Raw genomic sequence first — 19,441 nt, forward strand, 5'->3', positions numbered from 1 at the left:
GCCAGGAGTCATCGCAAAATCTAGCCTGATCACCATTCTTCACTTCCCAAAATCTATGCTCCTGTATAAGGTACCTGTGTTGATTTGCTGAGTTCCACATGATTGAGCCATTACTAGTCTTTGATATTCTGATGAGTTCCTCCCTTGGACAGTTTCCCACATATTTGGCTGTCCATAACATGGCCCAAGGAGTGGGAGGTTCCGAAAGCCATTTCCACCAGATTTGAGCTCCCATAACAACATTGTTGTGAGTGGGGTCTCTTAACCCAATGCCACCTCCTTTCTTAGGAAGGCAAGCGGTTTCCCATTTGACAAGAGCCCATTTGTGTCGTAGACCGCTGCTGCCCCAGAGAAACGACCTTTGGAGAGTTTTGAGTTCTTTGAGAACCCACTTGGGAGCCGCAAGGATGGAGAAGAGGTATAAGGGCATGGCTTGAAGGACAGCTTTAATCAGAACAAGACGGCTAGCCATGTTAAGAGATCTGTGAGTCCAGGAAGAGAGTCACGCTTCCAGGTTATCTAGGAGGGTTCTCCAAGAAGAATGCTTTAGGCCGGAGGCTATGAGCGGGGCTCCAAGATACGAGGAGGGAATTTTGGCAGAGGAAAAATGAAGGATGCGTAAGATGGCTGTCTGGATAATAGAGGGAGTATGAAAGAAGAAGATTTGAGATTTGGAGTGATTGATAGAGGCACCGGAGGCTTCCGAAAAGTCTGTTAAAAGAGCTTTGAGTTGTCTGGCTTCTTGGACTGAGGGATGCCCATAAAGCATATTGTCATCAACAAATTGTTGATGGGTAAAAACAGGGGAGTTATGAAAGGAGAGGCCTTTGAGACGGGCAGCTTGCTGAGCATGTTTGATACTTCTCCCTAGACCCTCCGCCATAATGATAAACAGGAAAGGGGAGAGGGGGTCTCCCTTCCTGATACCACGGGTAGGGTGAAAAGTCTCGGAGGGTATACCATTAATTAGAACAGAGAAGAATGAAGATGAGATGAGGCTCGTAACCCACCGGACCCAAGAAGCATCAAAACCAAATGCTATAAGAGTCTTTTCAATATACTTCCAACTTAGGCTGTCAAAAGCTTTGGAAAGGTCAAGTTTGAGTAGCATACCTAGCTTTTTGGAGATCTTCAGGGAATGAATTATTTCATGAGTAAGGATGATCCCATCCGTGATCTACCTTCCCTCAACATATCCTGATTTCTCTGGCGAGATGATGAGTGGGAGAAGGAGCTTGAGTCTGAAGGCTATAATTTTAGAGATAATCTTATAGATTATGTTGTAGAGTGCTATCGGCCTGTACTTGTCTGGCTTGCAAGGCTTCTCCACCTTCGGGATCAGGGCTATGAATGTAGCATTTATTCCTGGAAACATCCAATGGAGAGAGCGGGATTCCTCCACCACCTACTAGACCTCAGTCTTGATGAAGTCCCAAAAATTATGGAAGAAGTTTGAGGTGAATCCATCCGGTCCTGGAGCTTTGCCATCTTTTAGTTGTAACACTGCTATTTCCACTTCTTGAGGATCAACAGGCTTGAGAAGCATTTGATTATGCTCTTCTGAAATAAGTCTGGGGATATTGCCTGTAATTTTTCCTATGGCCTGAGATCTGTCTATATTTGGTTCTCTGTGCACTTGCTTGAAATAATTTAAAAGTTCAGACTCTATTTCTTCATGCTTTTCCACTCTGATGCCTTGCTCATTTTGAATATGAGTGATATTGTTGTGCATCCTGCGCTGAATTGTGGTGCTATGAAAGAACTTGGTGTTTCTCTCTCCATCCTTGAGCCACCTAATTCTTGATTTTTGCCTCCACAATATTTCTTCCTGCTTTTCCTTTTCCGCTAGTTGCAATTCAAGGTTTTTTTCCTATTCTGCCAGTTCCTCTGATCTGCCCACTGTGATGATCTTTTGCTGTAGTTGCTTCATATCCAACTCAATGTTTGCTTTTCCCTGAAATATATTGCCAAATGAAGTATGATTCCAATGCTTGATCTTACCTTTTAGGTGCTTAAGTTTTTGTTGGAATTGGAACATTTTGGAGCCTGGAGGTGGGTGGAAGCTTTTCCATTCTGTGTTGATTAAATCATGAAAGTCTGGATGTGTCATCCAGAAGGCCTCAAAGCAGAAAGGCCTGCCGATATTGTTTCCAGGACGAGACCAGTGAAGTGAAATGGGCCAGTGATCAGATCCCGTGAAGGGTAGGATGGATGCCGCAAAATCCCCCCCCAGATGAATGGCATTGTCAGAGAGAAGGAACCTATCCAACCGAGAGGCGATTTGCTGGCTCCCTGCTTGTCTGTTGGTCCAAGTGAAAACCCCATTATTGGAGGGGAGATCGATGAGCCAGTTGTTTTGAATGAAATCCTTCAGAAGCGATCCTTCCTGAGAATTTCTGCATCTACCCCCTCTCCTTTCTTCCAATCTTGTGACCATGTTGAAATCACCTCCTGCAATCCATAGAGGAAGCGATCTGTTCTGGTTGAGAGCCGAGATGGAGTTAAGGATCTCCGCTTTTCGAGAGATTTCCTGTGGGAAATAAACATTAGTTAAAAGCCCATGTTGGTTTGTACCTATGATATGGAAAGTTGCTTGGAGGAAATTCCTGTGAGCGTGAAAGTTGTTGAGCTCGATGGCTCTGGAGTCCCAAATAATGGCTAGGCCTCTCGAGGAACCATATGCATCTACTGCTATGTTATGACATCCGGGCCAGAATTTAGCAGCGAATCTATCAAGTGCGTTGGAATCACACTTTGTCTCTTGCAAGAATAGAACCTGAGGGTTTTCTTGCTTTAACATATTTTTGAGGATGCGGGTTTTCCTGGGGCCATTAAGCCCTCTTATATTCCAAGAGATTAGCTTCATTGAGAAGGAGTGTTTTCAGGACTGTAGTACTTAGTTAACTTGGCACACCTGCCTGATTCCACTAAGATATGACCACACTTGATTGTTCTTTGAAGAATGGTTTTTCTTCCTCGCTTTTTTATATCTTTGACTATAAATCGTCCATCCCAAGGGCCTCCTGTCTGTATACCCAAAGATTTCTGCCTCTATGCCCGAGATAAGACTTCTTCCAGATTCTTAAGCTGTCCTGCTGGAATGTTGTCGAAGTTATTTGTGGTGCAGGCTTTTTCAAGACCGGGAAGGTCCAGATCCCCAATGTCTATTGTTTCTGTTTCTTCCTCCATAAATTGAGAGTAATCTGGTTCTTCCATTGGTTCCTCTTCTGAGCGAGCATCTGGATTTGGGGTCTCCAGTTGCATGGTTTGATTATTCCAGACGATTTCTTTTTGTTTGTTTGAGGTCGAAGCCTCCTTACCTTTAGTATCTGCTTGTAGCATTGTGGGTTTTCCTCCTTTTGAATGATCATCGCTCATGGGTTCTGGCTCCGGCAAATTCGTTTGTGTTTCTGTTTGGTTAGCTAAGGCACCAAAACTGTTGCTTGTGGATGGCCCTGGTTGGCTGGTTTGCATTACCTTTGGTTTTGGAGCATGTTTCTTGTGGGTTCTCCGGCGATTCGTGACTTTGATGAAGCCACCTGCTTCAGAAGCTTTCGGATCTGAGGTGGGGGGAGATTTCTGTGTTAGAGGACAATCCCTGAATAAATGCCCAAGGGCATGACATCTTCGACATCGAAAGGGCACATGTTCATAGTCAATAGTTTGTAGCCATTCAATGTCATAGTGAGAAATGCTTACCGCATCTGGAAGAGCTTGATTGAGATTCATGTAAACGCAGATTCTAGCATAAGAAGTATATCTGCATGTTTTCATTTCCTCCGTTGTTTTGACAAACTCTCCCAGGGTGTTTCCTATCGCCTGTAGGAAGTCTTCCTCCCAGTATTCTACGGGGAGTGAATATAAGCGGATCCACACCGGAGCCTAGCTGAGGTCCACCATATCTGGATTGAAGCGCTCCATCCATCCTTTAAGAAACAAACCAGCCGCATTGAAGAAATAAGGTTCACCATCAAGGACCCTGTTTCTGTCCTCCAAGCAGTTGAAGATAGCAGTAAAAAAATCCTTTTGGCCCCAGCTGCAGGGTGATATGCCCCTGGGGATGCCACTTCGCATTTATCCAGCTTCTTAGGGCTCTTTCGGTTGGCCATAGACCAATGAACTTCCCTATTAGGGCATGATCTTTCATGAACTAGATCTTTGCGTCGATTCGATGGCCTGGTAGCTCAACCCTTGGGCGAACCATGGCTACTGTTTTTCATGTAGCAGAATGTACTTCTGGTGACTTTTCCCCTTGTTTTGCTTGCCGATTTTCCGGAGCTTCATTGTCCCTTTCCTGATTTGTGGCTCCCTCTGCTACCGTTTTTACGAACTGTTCATTGTCGCTTTGTGGGGGAGGTTCATCGCCCCCCCCCCCCCCCGGCTGGGGATCCATGAGGGTGTGTACCCTCAGTCCGTTAAAGAGAAGGACCTGAATCCATCAACGTTTGAAAAGTGCTGCAGATTTATAGAGCCTGCCATCGCTGTAGGTGTTCAAACCCTACAGCTTGCCGTCATCCCTCCGTAGGCACTCGATATTGAATCTAATGTATCTCTGTAATTTCGAATCTTATAGTTTAGAAATTGCAACCTGCAGTAGCTCTCTATGTCCTCTTTCCAATTCCACCAATCTGATCGAATTTAGATTCTCCAAGAAAGAGTTATTTCATCCCTTGAATATTATCAAAAAAGGTATGATGATTAAGTTGGACCTATCAAAAGCATATGATATATTGAACTCAGATTATTTGTGTAGAATTCTCCAAGCCTTTGATTTTGTGGAAGATTGGATCGTTTCGATCTATAACATTATATCCTCTACTTATTTTTTTGTCTCGATAAATGGATCTCCATCTATCCCCTTTCCATCCTTCAAGGGGATTAGAAAATGGGATGTCCTATCTCCTTTTCTATTTATATTGGTTGTCAAGGGTCTTGGAAGGTTCTTCAAGACAACAATAGCTAATAATCATCTCTATGGTTTGCAATTGTTTAGAGAAAAACTTCCTTTGACTCACCAATGCTTTGTGTAGGAAACAATTGCCATGGGTAGACCCATGGCATACGAGGCATGGTATTTCAATAAAATTATGGATAGGTTTTCCACGGCTTCATGTATGGAGATTACTAAACACAAATTGTAGGTATTTTTTTAATGTGGCTTTGATGGTCCAAAGAAATGTGGCATATATCTTGGGAATTCAAATTAGTAAAGTCCCATCAAAATACTTAGGATCCCCCTTAGCAAAGAGCTTTCATAAATGGAGCCTATGGGAAGAGATCATTACAAAAGTGTAGAAAATATGTGATAGGTTAACCCGATAATGCAATATAAATCAAAGCAGAATACTATAATCTACTTCTATTATCAATTTGCAGAAGCTTAAAGATCGAGTTCAACAATATAACTAGAAGAAGAAGAATCAATGGCACAATACACATGAAAATACTTTGGGGAAAGTTTCAGATAAAAACCCCACACTATTGTATTATCATACATGGTGGAAATACATAGGAATTATATAAAGCCTTAGCTCTCACAGCTAGCTAGATCTCAATACAATCCTCTCAGATGCTTCCAAGAAATCTTGGCTTCTCTCCATCCTTCCTCTCTGCCCTCCAAGCTCCTATTTCCTTGCGCTATTCCTTGTGGATGATTTTCCTTTTACCAAGTGGAAAAACAAGCCTTCAAAACTGCGCAATCCTCAAGGATGAATCCTTGACTGCATGCTTAAGTTTTCTCCATGAGAAAACACATGCAACTGATAGTACACTGTCCTTGAACATTAATCTCAACTCGGTCTTTCTCATAATAGACATGCATGATTTTCTAATGAGGGAATCTTCAGTTAACTGGAGTAGCACTAGTTGAGTGCATTAATGCATCAACTAACTATTAACTCACTATTAGTTCCTCAAATAGTTTGGAACTAATTTAACTGGACTTAAGTCAGTAAATTGAGTTAACTAATTACAACTCAAATATAACTCAATCTTATCTCCTTAATTTAATGGATAACTCTTGCATGACTTTAGAAAGACTTCTAACTTGAATTTATCCAACTAATTAATTTAAAATAAATTAATTAATTATTTCCAAGTAGCTGTTAAGACTAAATTCGATTTTAATTCACAATTTAATTCAAGGACAAATTAAATTGGAATATTCTTGTTGCCATATTTCAACACTCCCTCTCAACAAGAAAGGGATTATCTACCATCCCGATCCTGTCTCTATGGAACTCGAATTCACACTTTGACAATGCCTTTGTCAAAATGTCAGCATCTTGCTCCTCTGTCGAAATATACTCCAGCAACATGATCCTCTCGACCTGTGAAAAGCCACGGGAAACAACTCTTGCCTTAAGCTTCTCCACACTACCATAAGCAGCTTGCTTTACCTTGTAAATCCAATGGAACTCACAACTGACTTGTTTTTCGATCTCGAAACGACATCCCAAACACTGTTACGAACTATGGAGTCATACTCCTCCACCATACCATCAACCCAAATCGGCTACTGCACTGCTTCCTCAAAGGAAGATGGCTCAGTCTCAACACATTCCCCAGCAAGGGCCATGTATTCAGTGTACCTCTCAGGTGACCTCCTCTATCTGTGCTAAGAAGATGGTGCCCCCACATTCTCTCTCACATCCTCCAAAAATCTATCAACTTCTCTTGTGTGCTTTCGTCCATCTCTGGAAGACTTTGCTTAAGTGGATGTCTCCACTCCTAGAACATCTACATGTGGCTACTCCACATCAGTCTAAGGCTCCTCCTCCTTAGGAACCAATAGTTCCTCCACAGCCTATATTTGGAGCTCCCTCTCAAGGGAAACTCGCATGGCTTTCTGCTCATCAAACTTGAGATCTCTGTGAACCACTGTCCTCCAACTAGTAGGCAAGTACACCCGATAGTCGTGAGGTGTATCAATGTACCCCACAAATATCCCCAACTCTGCTCTCGGATCAAGCTTCTTCCGTGCATCCTTTGTCACATGGCAATATACTGATGAGCCAAAGATCCTTAAGTTGCCCACATCTGGTCTCTTACAGGAGAAATCTTCCTCTGGTGTCTCCATCCCAAGTATGCGATGCAGGCTTCTATTCTACAAATAGATTGTTGTGTTGCATGCCTCAGCCCACATGTGAAATGGTAGGCCTTGGACACACCATTGCCTGTGTTGCCCCTACAATAGTTCTGTTCTTCCTCTCGGCCACCCCATTCTATTGTGGGTTATAAGATGCCGTCAACTCTCATTTAATTCCTTCCGCTACACAGAAGTCCTTAAACTCTTGAGAGACATATTCTCCACCATTGTTGCTTCTCAAGGCCTTGATCTTCCTCCCTGACTCTTTCTCGACCAAAGCTTTGAACTCACAAAATTTTGTGATGGTTTGGTCCTTCTTCTGCATGAAATAAATCTATCATTTACGAGAATAGTCATTAATGAAAATCAAATAATAACTTTGCTATGCTATGGATGCTATCAAGAATGGTACATACAAATCAGTATGAACTCTCTCTAAGATAGCCTCTACTCAACTACCTCGATCATGAAAGGAAGACTTTGTGTACTTTCCCAAGGTACAACCTTTGCATATGTCAATTTGCTCAAGTTTACCTTTGGGAAGTCCTATAGATATCTACTGCATTATATTCAAGGCCCCATGATGGAAATGGCCCAATCACCTATGCCACAACTCGCCAATGTCTTGGCTTTGCACCAATTCTACTTTCGTACTCAATGTTGCACAAACATCTACCTCTAGTTTATAGATATTCTTCACTTGAATCCCTACCCTCTTGGTGTAACCCATGGTATGTGTCTTAGGAACGCCTTTCCTTTGTTGAAGACAACATCGTAGCCTTTTTCCTCCAACATCACGACCAATACCAAGTTCTTCTTCAATCTAGGCACATACATCACATCTGTCAAGGTGAGAGGATCTCCATGCTCCCTCTGAAAATCAATCGTGCCCACTCCTGAAACACTATACCTTCCGTCGTCACCCATCTCTATGCGCATCTTAAGGTCTTTTTCCTCCAAGGCACTGAATAAATTTTTATCACCGGTCATGTGGAATGAGGCTCCACTGTCAAGATATCAGACACAACCCATCATCGATGACACCATGCATGTGATGAGGGTAAAGTCCATTTCAAACTGAAAGGTTAATGCCTCACCTTCCAATCCTTTCGAGGATCCCTTCTTGGACTTCTTCGATGGGAAATTAATCACATAATGTCCCATCTTGTGATAATTAAGGGATCCTACTTTAGACATGTCACCCTTCTTCTCTCCATGAGAATAATTCGATTTGAAATGGGAAGCCTTCCCCTTCCCTTTCCTTGCCTTACTTGCTAAGGCTAGATTTTCTTCATCATCATTCTTGGATGAAGAACCATCTCGTGTGCTCCTCCTGATCTCCTCCTACATAAGATCTGACCACAGTCGTTCCCAATCTGGCAGTTTCTTCCTTCCATTCACAAAGTCCTAGTAGCTATTCCAACTCTTTGGAAGGCCAAGGAGAGTGAGACTCACCATATCATCATTGGCGGTAGTTATTCCCACACTGCCAAGCTCATCTTTGCAGGTGGTAAAGTTGTTCAGATATGTGGAAATTGTATCACCCTTCTCCATTTTGATTCTTCGAAGCTTATCCTTGAGCACCAATTTCATTTGGTCGCTACTATTCTGGTAGAAGTCCTTCAATGTCTTCCACATTGAAAATGGAGTATCCTTCCCATGGAGACTCAAGACAATATGGTCTCAAACTCCCTCAAGGATGATCTGTCTCGCCTTCGCTACAAACTTCTTCCACTCAGCCAACTCTTGTGCATTAGTTGAAGCTGGATTTAGGATTTATTGATCAATGAATTCCTTTAAGCCATTGTCTTCTAATACACCCTCCATTCTATCTTTCCATGCTATGTAATTTGAGCTACCTTGCAAGGCATACTCGAGTCTCAAGCCATAGAACGCCATTGGCCAACCTTGAAGTATGATATGAATTTGATTTGCACCTGCAACCCTGAACTTCAAACTTTGAATTCTCTTCTCATTATATTGTTCACATCTCTGATACCATGTAGAAAATCTATGATAGGTTAACCCAATAATGTAATATAAATCAAAGCAGAATACTATAACGTACTTCTACTATCAATTTGCGGAAGCTTAAAGATTGAGCTGAACAATATAACTAGAAGAAGAAGAATCAATGGCAGAATACACATGAAAATACTTTGGGTAAAGTCTAAGATAAAAACCCCACACTATTGTATTATCATGCATGGTGGAAATACATAGGAATTATATAAAGCCTTAGCTCTTGCAGCTAGCTAGATCTCAGTACAATCCTCTCAAATGCTCATAGGAAATCTTGGCTTCTCTCTAGCCTTCCTTTCTACCCTCCAAGCTCCTATTTCCTTGCGTTGTTCCTTATGGATGATTTTCCTTTTACCAAGTGGAAAAACAAGCCTTCAAAACTACGCAATCCTCAAGGATGAATTATTGACTGCATGCATGAGTTTTCTCCATGAGAAAACACATGCAACTAATAGTACACTGTCCTTCAACATTAATCTCAACTGGGTCTTTCTTGGAATAGACATGCATGAGTTTCTGATGAAGGAATCTTTAGTTAACTGGAGTAGCACTAGTTGAGTGCATTAATGCATCAACTAGCTGTTAACTCACTATTAGTTCCTCAAACAGTTTGGAACTATTTAACTGGACTTAACTCAGTAAACTGAGTTAACTAATTACAACTCAAATATAACTCAATCTTATCTCCTTAATTTAAGGGATAACGCTTGCATGACTTCAGAAATACTTCTAACTTGAATTTCTCCAACTAATTAATTTAAAATTAATGAATTAATTATTTCCAAGTAGTTCTTAAGACTAAATTTGATCTTAATTCACAATTTAATTCAAGGACAATTAAATTGGAATATTCTTGTTGCCATATTTCAACAAAAAGTTTGTAATAAATTGGTTGGTTGGACTTTGCATGCCTTGAATATAGTTGTGAAAATTTTTCGATTGAAAGAAGTTCTCTATAGCAAAGAAAGTGGCCATTGGTAGCCTAGGACAACCATGCAAATCGAAACTAAAAGGCAGTCTAGGCCCAAGGGATCCACTATTGTAGCAACGTTTTTGGGTGTGAATATTTGGTCAAGGTGGTTACAAGGGGGCCAATATCTATGGAAAAGGATTTGGAAAAATAAGTATTCCCCACACACTCCTCAATGGATCCTAATCAGGATGAATAACATTACCCTAAGATGATTAATCTAGAACCTAGCAAGAAAAGGCATGGAATTGATCCAGAAGCACTTCTTTTGGGAGATTAAGAATGGTTAAATGGCATCATTTTGGGATGATTCATGGAAAATTTTTCCAAAATTGGGAGAGAAAGAAGACTTGGAGAAAATAAAACAACAAATGATAGCTTGGGAAAGAGCAGTGATGACAAATTATTGTAGGGAGAGAGATCTATGCTACAAAAGGTGGCAATGGATTGCATGAGAGAAATGGAATCCCAAACTGGATGGGAGTGTGTGGTAGAAATTATGGAGCTATCTATAGAAGTGGAGAATTCTTATTTTCAACTTTGAGGACAAAATTCAAAGAGAGCATCAATCAAGAGGCACCTTCTCTATGAGCAAAGCATATCAACTGGAGGTCGGAATTCAAGATATTGAAAAGGAGGAGGTCTGGTTTAAAAAATGGAAGGAAAAGGTATGGCCAAAAATATCCATTTTTTTCTTCTACTTCAGAATAAACCAATGACGTGGGAGAATATTCAAGAGGAATTACTATGGTCCCTCTAAGTGTCCTTAATGTCTTATATATTGGAAGACTTACATCATTTGTTTAATTTCTACAGTTTCTCTGTGGGGCTATGGAATAAATTATAAAAACAATTGTTGGAATCAAAGAGACATCCAATGAGTTATCTAATACCACTATTAGATGGAGATTCTAGGCCTTGTCTAATCTAATTCTCAATCAGATTTGGACCTTGATGCCGAGATTCTTATTGTGGTGGATCTTGAAGGAATTAAACAAAAGAAATTTTAAAGGGAAGTTGATCCCCCTCAAACTACCTAGCATGTCGTAGTTAAGAAAATTAAAGAATTAATCCTAACTAAGGTGTGCTCTAATCAAGAACAACAGGTGAATGGTCAATAATCAAGGCTTTTAAAGTAATAGTTGCCTTCACCTCCTAAGGGTATCCATCCAGCTTTGCCCCCTTCTAGTTACCTCCTCTGCCTAAGTCTTCTAAACTCAACTTTGATGGTGAAGAAAAAGGAAATCAATGGATTATAGAATACAAAGGGATAATCAGTGATAGTAGAGGTAGGCTTGTGTTCATTTAATATGGAACAATCAGAGTGAATAATAACAATGTCATGGAGTTAACGAGCCTCCATACAGGGCTAAAATATGCTCAGATGCAAAGATTCTCTAAAATTATGGTGGAAGGAGATTCTAAAATAATAGTAAATATGGCTCAAAACCTCTAGAATGGATCTAATATCCATAAGGTTCAACAACTTCGAGATTGGAATCCCTCCTAAAACAAGTCTCCTCCCTCAGATTTCGACTCTAGGTTTTGACCATGTTAGAATAGCAGGGAACAAAATAGCTCATTTCCTGGCAAACTATAGATGTATGGAAACCTTCAATCAAATAGACTCAGAGTGGTATCTCTTACCATAATCACCTTTGAAAAGTGCCTACTATAAATTAGTTTGGAAGGATTACACAACCCTATATGGGGTGAAAAGCATGGTGGAGGGAGGGGGGAGGGGTGTGGGTGGATGCCACTATCCCACTTGGAACACACGCTATGGGACATGGCATCCACTCTCTGTGGAAATTAATGTTTTTAGTACACAATCTCAATAGAGCATGCTTGTGTATTAATGGAAAGGATGTTGGAATTTAGTTCACAAACCATGGATGGAGTGTTAATTCTATGCAATCGTGTGAGGACATATGTTGGCATAATGAAAATTATTATGTTAAATTGAAGGGAGGAGAAGGGGTGGAGGCAAGCTATGGGATTTTGACAATATGAATTGATTCGCCGAAAGAAAAATAACGTAGAATATCATCCATGTGTATCCCTATTTTTCCGTTTTAGCACCATTCCTTTTCCCTTACACGAGCCTGTTTGGAATTGCAAAATGCAAGGAAATTATGTGGGAGAGGCCTCAAGCAGAGGAATTAGGTGTCATAAGTTAGGTGTCGATGGCTTTGTCTCTATGGATTTTTCATTAAGCCTGGAAGATTTCACCCCTCCCTTTGGTCACATTTTGGTTGTGTTGTGTGGTGGAGGGATTTTGGCCATCCTGGAAGGAGGTGGGTCAATCCAGGTGAGTTCTACTAGTAGGAGGCCTAGACTTGTCCCTCTTGTATGCATGTCAGCAACTGTAGAGAAAAAGGTGAGTTTGTGGGCTTGCTATGGAGTAGGGTGATGAGGGGTGGTAAGCTTTATCCTAGCTGAATTGTCATTGTGGATTTCACTTTAGTATGGAAAGCTTATGTTTTCTTCTCCTTTCACATTTCCTATTTTCTTTATATTAGGGAGGATTCAATGCTCTAGAAATTGGCTAGGACAGTCTCGGTAAATTATGTAAGTTTGTTTTGGTGTGGGTTTCCTCAAAATCCTAAGTAGGTGGGGTGATGGACTTGGGTAGTCATGGCACTAGTTAGGATAGATTATGTGTTCAATTATGGATGGCATATTGTTTTTGGTTTCAATTTCATTCATTATCTGAATAGTAGTTGGATATATGACACTTTGGGGGCATTTATTTGAGTAAGGCAAGGAAGACTCAACAATTTGTTGTTCATACTAATTTTATCAGTGGTTCCTAGACTTTGTTTTTGGTATCTTGCTTAGCACCCACACCCCCTAGTATCTTTCAAGATTTATTTATGGTCTATTACCTTTGTTAAGCTTTTATAAAGAACTATGGTTGTGGTATTTGTGGCCACTATCATGTTGAAGTGGAAATCTTTGTGTTGGATAAATTACCTTGTGGAATTCTATATTATGCTCTTTACAGTCAGGGTTTGGGGGTCTGACACGTTGGGTGACTTATGGTTTAACACATGCCCTTACGTGGGGGATTCTATGTTGTTGTAAGTACTCTTTGGCCCTTGTTGAGCCAACGATTGTCAATCATTGGATTAGTTTGTGTTGGAGTATCAACAACCACGTGGTATAATGCCACATCAAATTGTAGGAGCTAGGGGAGGGGTTGGATATTATCAATATTGGGCCTTGTGAGGGCAATCTCGTATGTGCCAAAGAGTGGAGGGATTCTTTGGGCACTGCTTGGAGATGACAACTCACCCTGTTTAAGATGAATTTTCCCAGTGTGAGGTTGCATCGCCCATGTACAAAGCTTCCCTCTATGATATAGAAGTCTTCATTGAGGGGGATGATTGGATCCCTAACACTAGGCATACCAGGGATCGATTCAATCAGTACATGCAAACTGTTGATTTGTATTGGAAGATGAATTTCATTTTGGGGCATAAGTTGGTGGATAGACATGAGTAGCAAGAGGACATCATGTAGTCTCTAGATTGAATTCATAGCTAATTGGGTAGAGTGGACCATAAGATTGACATGATTAAAAAATAGTTAGGTATTCCTCAGCAAATGGAAACAACTAATCAGGGCACCAAGGAACCTATGTAGATCAATATTTTAGATTATAACCCCTCTAGATAGTTTTTTGATGACCTTGTCCTTTATAGTTTTGGACAACAATTTCTCTTGGTTTCGTATCCTAGGAAAGGTTGACAATTACCTTCTGGATTTCCTTTTCTCTTATTGCTTACAACTAACGTTGTCCTCTCTTAGGAGAGTTTCTTTCCAGTTATGGTTAGGTTTCCTTAGTGAGAGACTAATGAGTCAATGAAACGTTTGGATGTAATTACCATTTTTTGAAGATAATAAAAATTAACTTCATAGAAAATAGTGTGGGAGCACATAACTACTTTGGATTCGTTGTTTCCTTAGTGAGAGACTAATGAGTCAATGAAACTTTTGGATGTAATTACCATTTTTTGAAGATAATAGAAATTCACTTCATAGAAAATAGTGTGGGGGGACATCACTACTTTGGAAACAAATAGCAATCTTTGATGTGTGCATACTACTAAAAATATTCTAGAATATTCATGGAGGTTAAATCCTAGCTATCCACCTAATAATTATTCATAATTGAATTAAAATTATGGAAACTCTATAACTAAATAGATATCCCTAAGGCCATAATAATTATTAGATGGATAGTAGGGATTTAACCTCCATAAAATATTCTTAATGCTAACTAGAGAGATAGAAGATTAAGATAAGCTTTTTGATGTTCATTGACATTTATTAAATATTTACTGTGTATAACTACACTAAATAATAATTTATAATAAAAAAAATAGTATTAAATATCAAGATAATCCTCTTTAAAATTGATAAATTATAATTAAATATTGTATTTAAATTATTATTGAATAATTATTAATATGTACTATAAATAATGTATATTAATTATTTTTTTAAGAAAATCATCATAGAGATAGTAAATTAAGATGGAAATTAGGGAAAGTAAATTTTTTTAAGTATATTATAAAGTTATAGGTTATGTACATATCTAACTTTTTTTATATCATAACTTTATAGAAATCTGAACACTTTTATAAAAAGCATTTATGATATTAGTGTAAAGTTGATGTATAATATTTGTATGTGTGTTTCTATGAAAGGTAGTGTTTTATTTTTGTGAAAACATTTTATTTAACGTGTTTTAGAATTATTTTAATAAAAGTTATTATATAATTATATTAAAAGCAATGAGATATTGTGGAATTTAATATTAGGGAGTAATGTAACATTATATTAGATACTTTGTAACACATATGGGAAAGTAATGTAATTTTATATTATTGTATTATAGAGATATTTTATATAGTCTTTATTGTATTAAGGGTAATTTATTGAAATAAGTTTGATATATTTATGAAATATATAATTTATAATAATATGATATCTCAATTTATAAATATATTATAGACAACTATAAATATATAATTATATAAATATTAAAATATATATAAAATATTTAATTTAATAATATTTAATAAATATGGTTTTTAGGTTTATTATCAATTTAAATTAATTTAATATTAATATTAATATATTTTAATTTTTTATTCATGAAAAAAAGAGGGATTAAATTTTTTGAAATATATATTTTTTTAATTTTTATATATTAAAAAGGCTTATATCAAGAAGTTGGATCTTTCTAGATGTTTGATAAATTAAGAATTAAACTGAATTTATATTGGTTTACTCTAAGTCATTTTTCCTTTCTAAATATATATTAATTTATATAAAATGGACATTGAAATATTTTTTTGGTTTTTTCTCTATATATATATATATTAAACTTTTAATCAACATAAACATTGAAATATTTCATTTAAGATATAAATTAAAATATAAATATATAAATATAAAAGGACTTTTGCCTCACTTTCTTTATTTTTATATACAAATTAATAAAAATATTATATCATAAAATCCAAATATCTTACTTATTATTTTATTTATGCTAGATATTGAAATATTTTTTTCCATATTAATATTTATTTTCAATATTGAAAATATTATTTTATTATAAAAAATTATTTAATTTTTTTTATGTAAAAACTTTTTAATATAAATTTATTACAATATAACATTTTTATGAAATACCTTTCCACTCAATAAAATATAAATAAATATTTTTTTATATATTTTTAATACTTATTTTTATTTTTCTCATTTTCAAGAATCTCAACTCTTAATAATATCTAAAACCAAAATATATCTACATAAGAATATTAGAAATTTGGCTCCCTGCCCCAGCCAAACATATTTTCACAATTCCGAATAAAATCTAAAACCAAAATATATCTAGAAATTTCACTCCCTTCCCAGTCAAACATATCTTCACAATGGATCTATATTAACAATGGATCTAACATTTTTATCATTCCTTAAAATGTGTTTATTCTATATGCGGTCTCAGAGATCACCTGTTTCCAATGAGTGTGTGCATACGAAGGATGAGATCCTCTTCATCAGAAGAGAAAACGCTCAAGTTCAGTTCAGGGTGTAGATAGCTCGTCCAACGAAATCTGCAGCTCTTTGCATTTCGATTCAAACCTGCAGTGACAATTATATATAAGCACTCTATGGGAATTTAGTTTATTTTATTGATTTATTTATTTATCTATATTTTGATGTATGTTTTAAAACTGCTTCTATTTAGTTAAGAGCTTGTTTTTCTGGAATTTAATAAAATAAGTTAACTGTCTTACAAAATTCAGAGGCATCATCTGCTAAAGTCTGATTCTGACTCTGACCCAAAGTGGCCAGAGTTGCATAACCTCATGCCCATATATTCAGATTCTCGTTCTTCCAATGAAAATCATATGAAAATTGAGAATGTGATCCACTATCCTCATATTGTTGCGACATTTATGCACCACAGATTCAATATTTTTCGAGAGGAAATTATCCAAAAATATCTTAAAGCTAAAGACCTATACTTTCTCAATTTTTATTATGATTCTATTTATATTATTTGTAATAACTATATCTTCATTTATTTCAGATATGAGTGGCAACACAAAGATTCAGCACATATCCATGATTTCCTATGGTTAGAAGGTGCTCCTGATTTGATTGATCAAATAATTCTGATGTACAACTTACAAAGATATTCTTCGACAAATATATAACTGCATGGAATCCACCTGATATACATCGTCGCAACATAATGGTTCCACGAAGCCTCAATGATGACCCTTGCCGGTTGATTGGTTAGTCTGACTCTGACTCTCAAGAACCACTAACAGATAATTTCAAATGACCTTAGCTGATAATTGCCTCACTGCTAATTTCACAACTGCTTTATCATAAATTTTCTTAGTATTAAACTATATAGGTGTATTTTTTTCCGAGCTAAATTGAAATACAGTTTTTACCTGAGAGTCGTGAAACCTGAGACCATTTGCCTTCTCCATGAATTTGGATGTGTTTAACCAGAAGACAATCTTCTTCCCTAGACCACAGACGCCTCCCTCCAATCCCATGACTCTTATTATTCATCAAACTTCTCTTTCATGGAGTCTTCCATTTATGAAACCGTTGTGGAAGCCATAGTTTGTCTGCAGTTTGACCTAAAAAATTGGCAGTTTTATAAACATGGAGAGAATTGGATGTTGCAAGGAAGATGTCGCACCATGAAGATAAACGTGGAGAGAATACGTTGCTTTACATTGATAAAATGGCAGAGATAAATTCTGGTAAGCGAGTACCTTTCATTTATCCCACAGGAATTTCTGAAATGGTATAGGTATTAAAGCAAACTATCGTCACATTTTCCTTTTTACTTCGTTGTCGTGTCTGCGACTCTGCTCTGCACTTACATTCAGTACTTTTCATATATGTAGGAAAACCTTTGCTCTCACGAATATTTTCCATTTTTAATAAATATTATTAAAATATAGATAACTAATTTTGGCAATACTTTTGAAACCAATTTTCAGGCCCAGAATATTTTGGTTCAAATTTTCCTTATTAATTTTGTATTTTTTAAAATTTATATAATTTTATGATAGGTATGTATTTTAAAAACTTAAATTTATGTTAATTAAATAAGATAAAACTTTTTGCGTTATTTTTTTTCTAGGTTAAATATTATTAAATTAATTTTTTTTTTAAGTAAATTGATATTGAATAAATAAAGTTTTTTTTTTTTAATATCTTTTTTAGTTTCAAAACTTCAATTCTTATTTTCGAAAATTTTCCATTTGATGTTTCAAACTTTGCTAAAGATCTTTTAAGTTGATACTTTTATTTTTTCTATTTTGAGAATATTGATTGGATGAAAAACAATACAATAATCTAATTCAAATTATTGATTTAAAATATTGGCAATGATTTTTACATGGGCTACTTGGTCTTCTAGAATGTCAACAATTGTTGACTTTATGGACCATTGTATTGCAATAGAAACAAATTAAAGATATTATGCCATACCTTTTTAATTTGTGATGGTCTTTTTTGGCTTTGATTGCTTGGTCCCTAAAGAGTTGGAATAGATATGGATGGCAGAGTGGATTATGGATGTCATAATCATATCTTTGTTACCTTCTTCCAAGTCTCTACAAGCATATTAGAGTGGATAATTACACATTCCTTTTCCACCTACCTTTTCCTCCATGGGAATGAATTCCTTTATGATTCTTTTTTCCTTTAAAAAAAGTGGCTTTAGTTGAATTTATGTGGACTTCTCATCCATTAAATCTTATGCATTCATGCTTAGGACTCTATTAAGGTACAATGGGAATAGGAATCCCTTGGTTGTCATTTCTTAACTCTTGCCATTGTATCCCATTTTCCTCATGAACTTGGAATTCATTGCTCTAGTGTTCTTTTCAATGTCGCTAAATGTATTTTTAGGAATGGTTTTGGAAGGTGATTTTACCATGTTTGACTCTATCATGGTGTTCACTTTCATAGTGGCAATAGAAAGGTATTTCTTGGTCTCTTAGATAACTAGTTGTAGTTGCCTTAAGGCTTCTTCCTTCACTTTCAAATATTGGTATAGCCTAGTCACTTCAATGAACCTATTCTCTTACAACCTATTCATTTTCTATTATTTCCTTATGGTGGTGAAGTTTTCTTGGCATTTGGTGAGTTATTTTTCCAGCTCATCCACTTTCTATTTCCTTTAAATACTTTCCTCTTATGTTTACATGTTCAAGTCCCTCAGCTCTTTTGGCTTCTCTCTAAGGATTTCCCATGGAAGCTACTTAAGGGTCTCTAATAAACCTACTTTGATATCATATGATCCATAAGGGTGGGCCTATGGCCTATCCATTTCACCAACATAAATACATACTCAAATAAAATTAAATGACATATTTGCAATTATAAACTAGGTTGGGATCATGCCTTTTCAATTATTGTTTATTAACTAGTTACAATGCTTGAACAAAAAAAATCTAACCCAATTGAATGCCAACCAATGGAAAGTATGTAATATCTTTCAAATTTGGCTCAAGGTATGCATATAGACACTTGGAAAAAGGATAACCTTGAATTCACCTAGTTGAAAAAAGCATTGCTTAGGAAGGGGGAATGGCCTAGGTAAAATAAAATACCCAACAAGGTTAGAAATCCCCAATCCACCAAACTCAATTAAACCAATTTGGAAACATCACATAGAGGTGCAATAGGTTTGAAATGATAACTATTGATATTCAACATCTAAATAAAATGGATGGAAGGATATAGATAGGTGTTAGCATTCATTAACTACTAATGGAAAAAGGTGTGTAAGTAAAATATGAAAAGTA

General features: G+C 36.9%; 1 protein-coding gene across 1 annotated transcript; it reads right to left on the reverse strand.

Moving 5' to 3' along the window:
• Positions 1–1,870: 1,870 nt before the first annotated feature.
• On the reverse strand, positions 1,871–2,866 carry LOC149199541 (uncharacterized). Its single transcript, XM_089400606.1, has one exon. The coding sequence runs from the start codon at positions 2,864–2,866 to the stop codon at positions 1,871–1,873; it is 996 nt and encodes a 331-aa protein (XP_089256732.1).
• Between the last annotated feature and the right edge of the window lie 16,575 nt (positions 2,867–19,441).

Source organism: Pinus tabuliformis, chromosome 2_1, assembly GCF_031772625.1.
Source record: "Pinus tabuliformis cultivar Carrire ecotype Pingquan chromosome 2_1, CPIR1, whole genome shotgun sequence".
Taxonomy (NCBI): Eukaryota; Viridiplantae; Streptophyta; class Pinopsida; order Pinales; family Pinaceae; genus Pinus; species Pinus tabuliformis.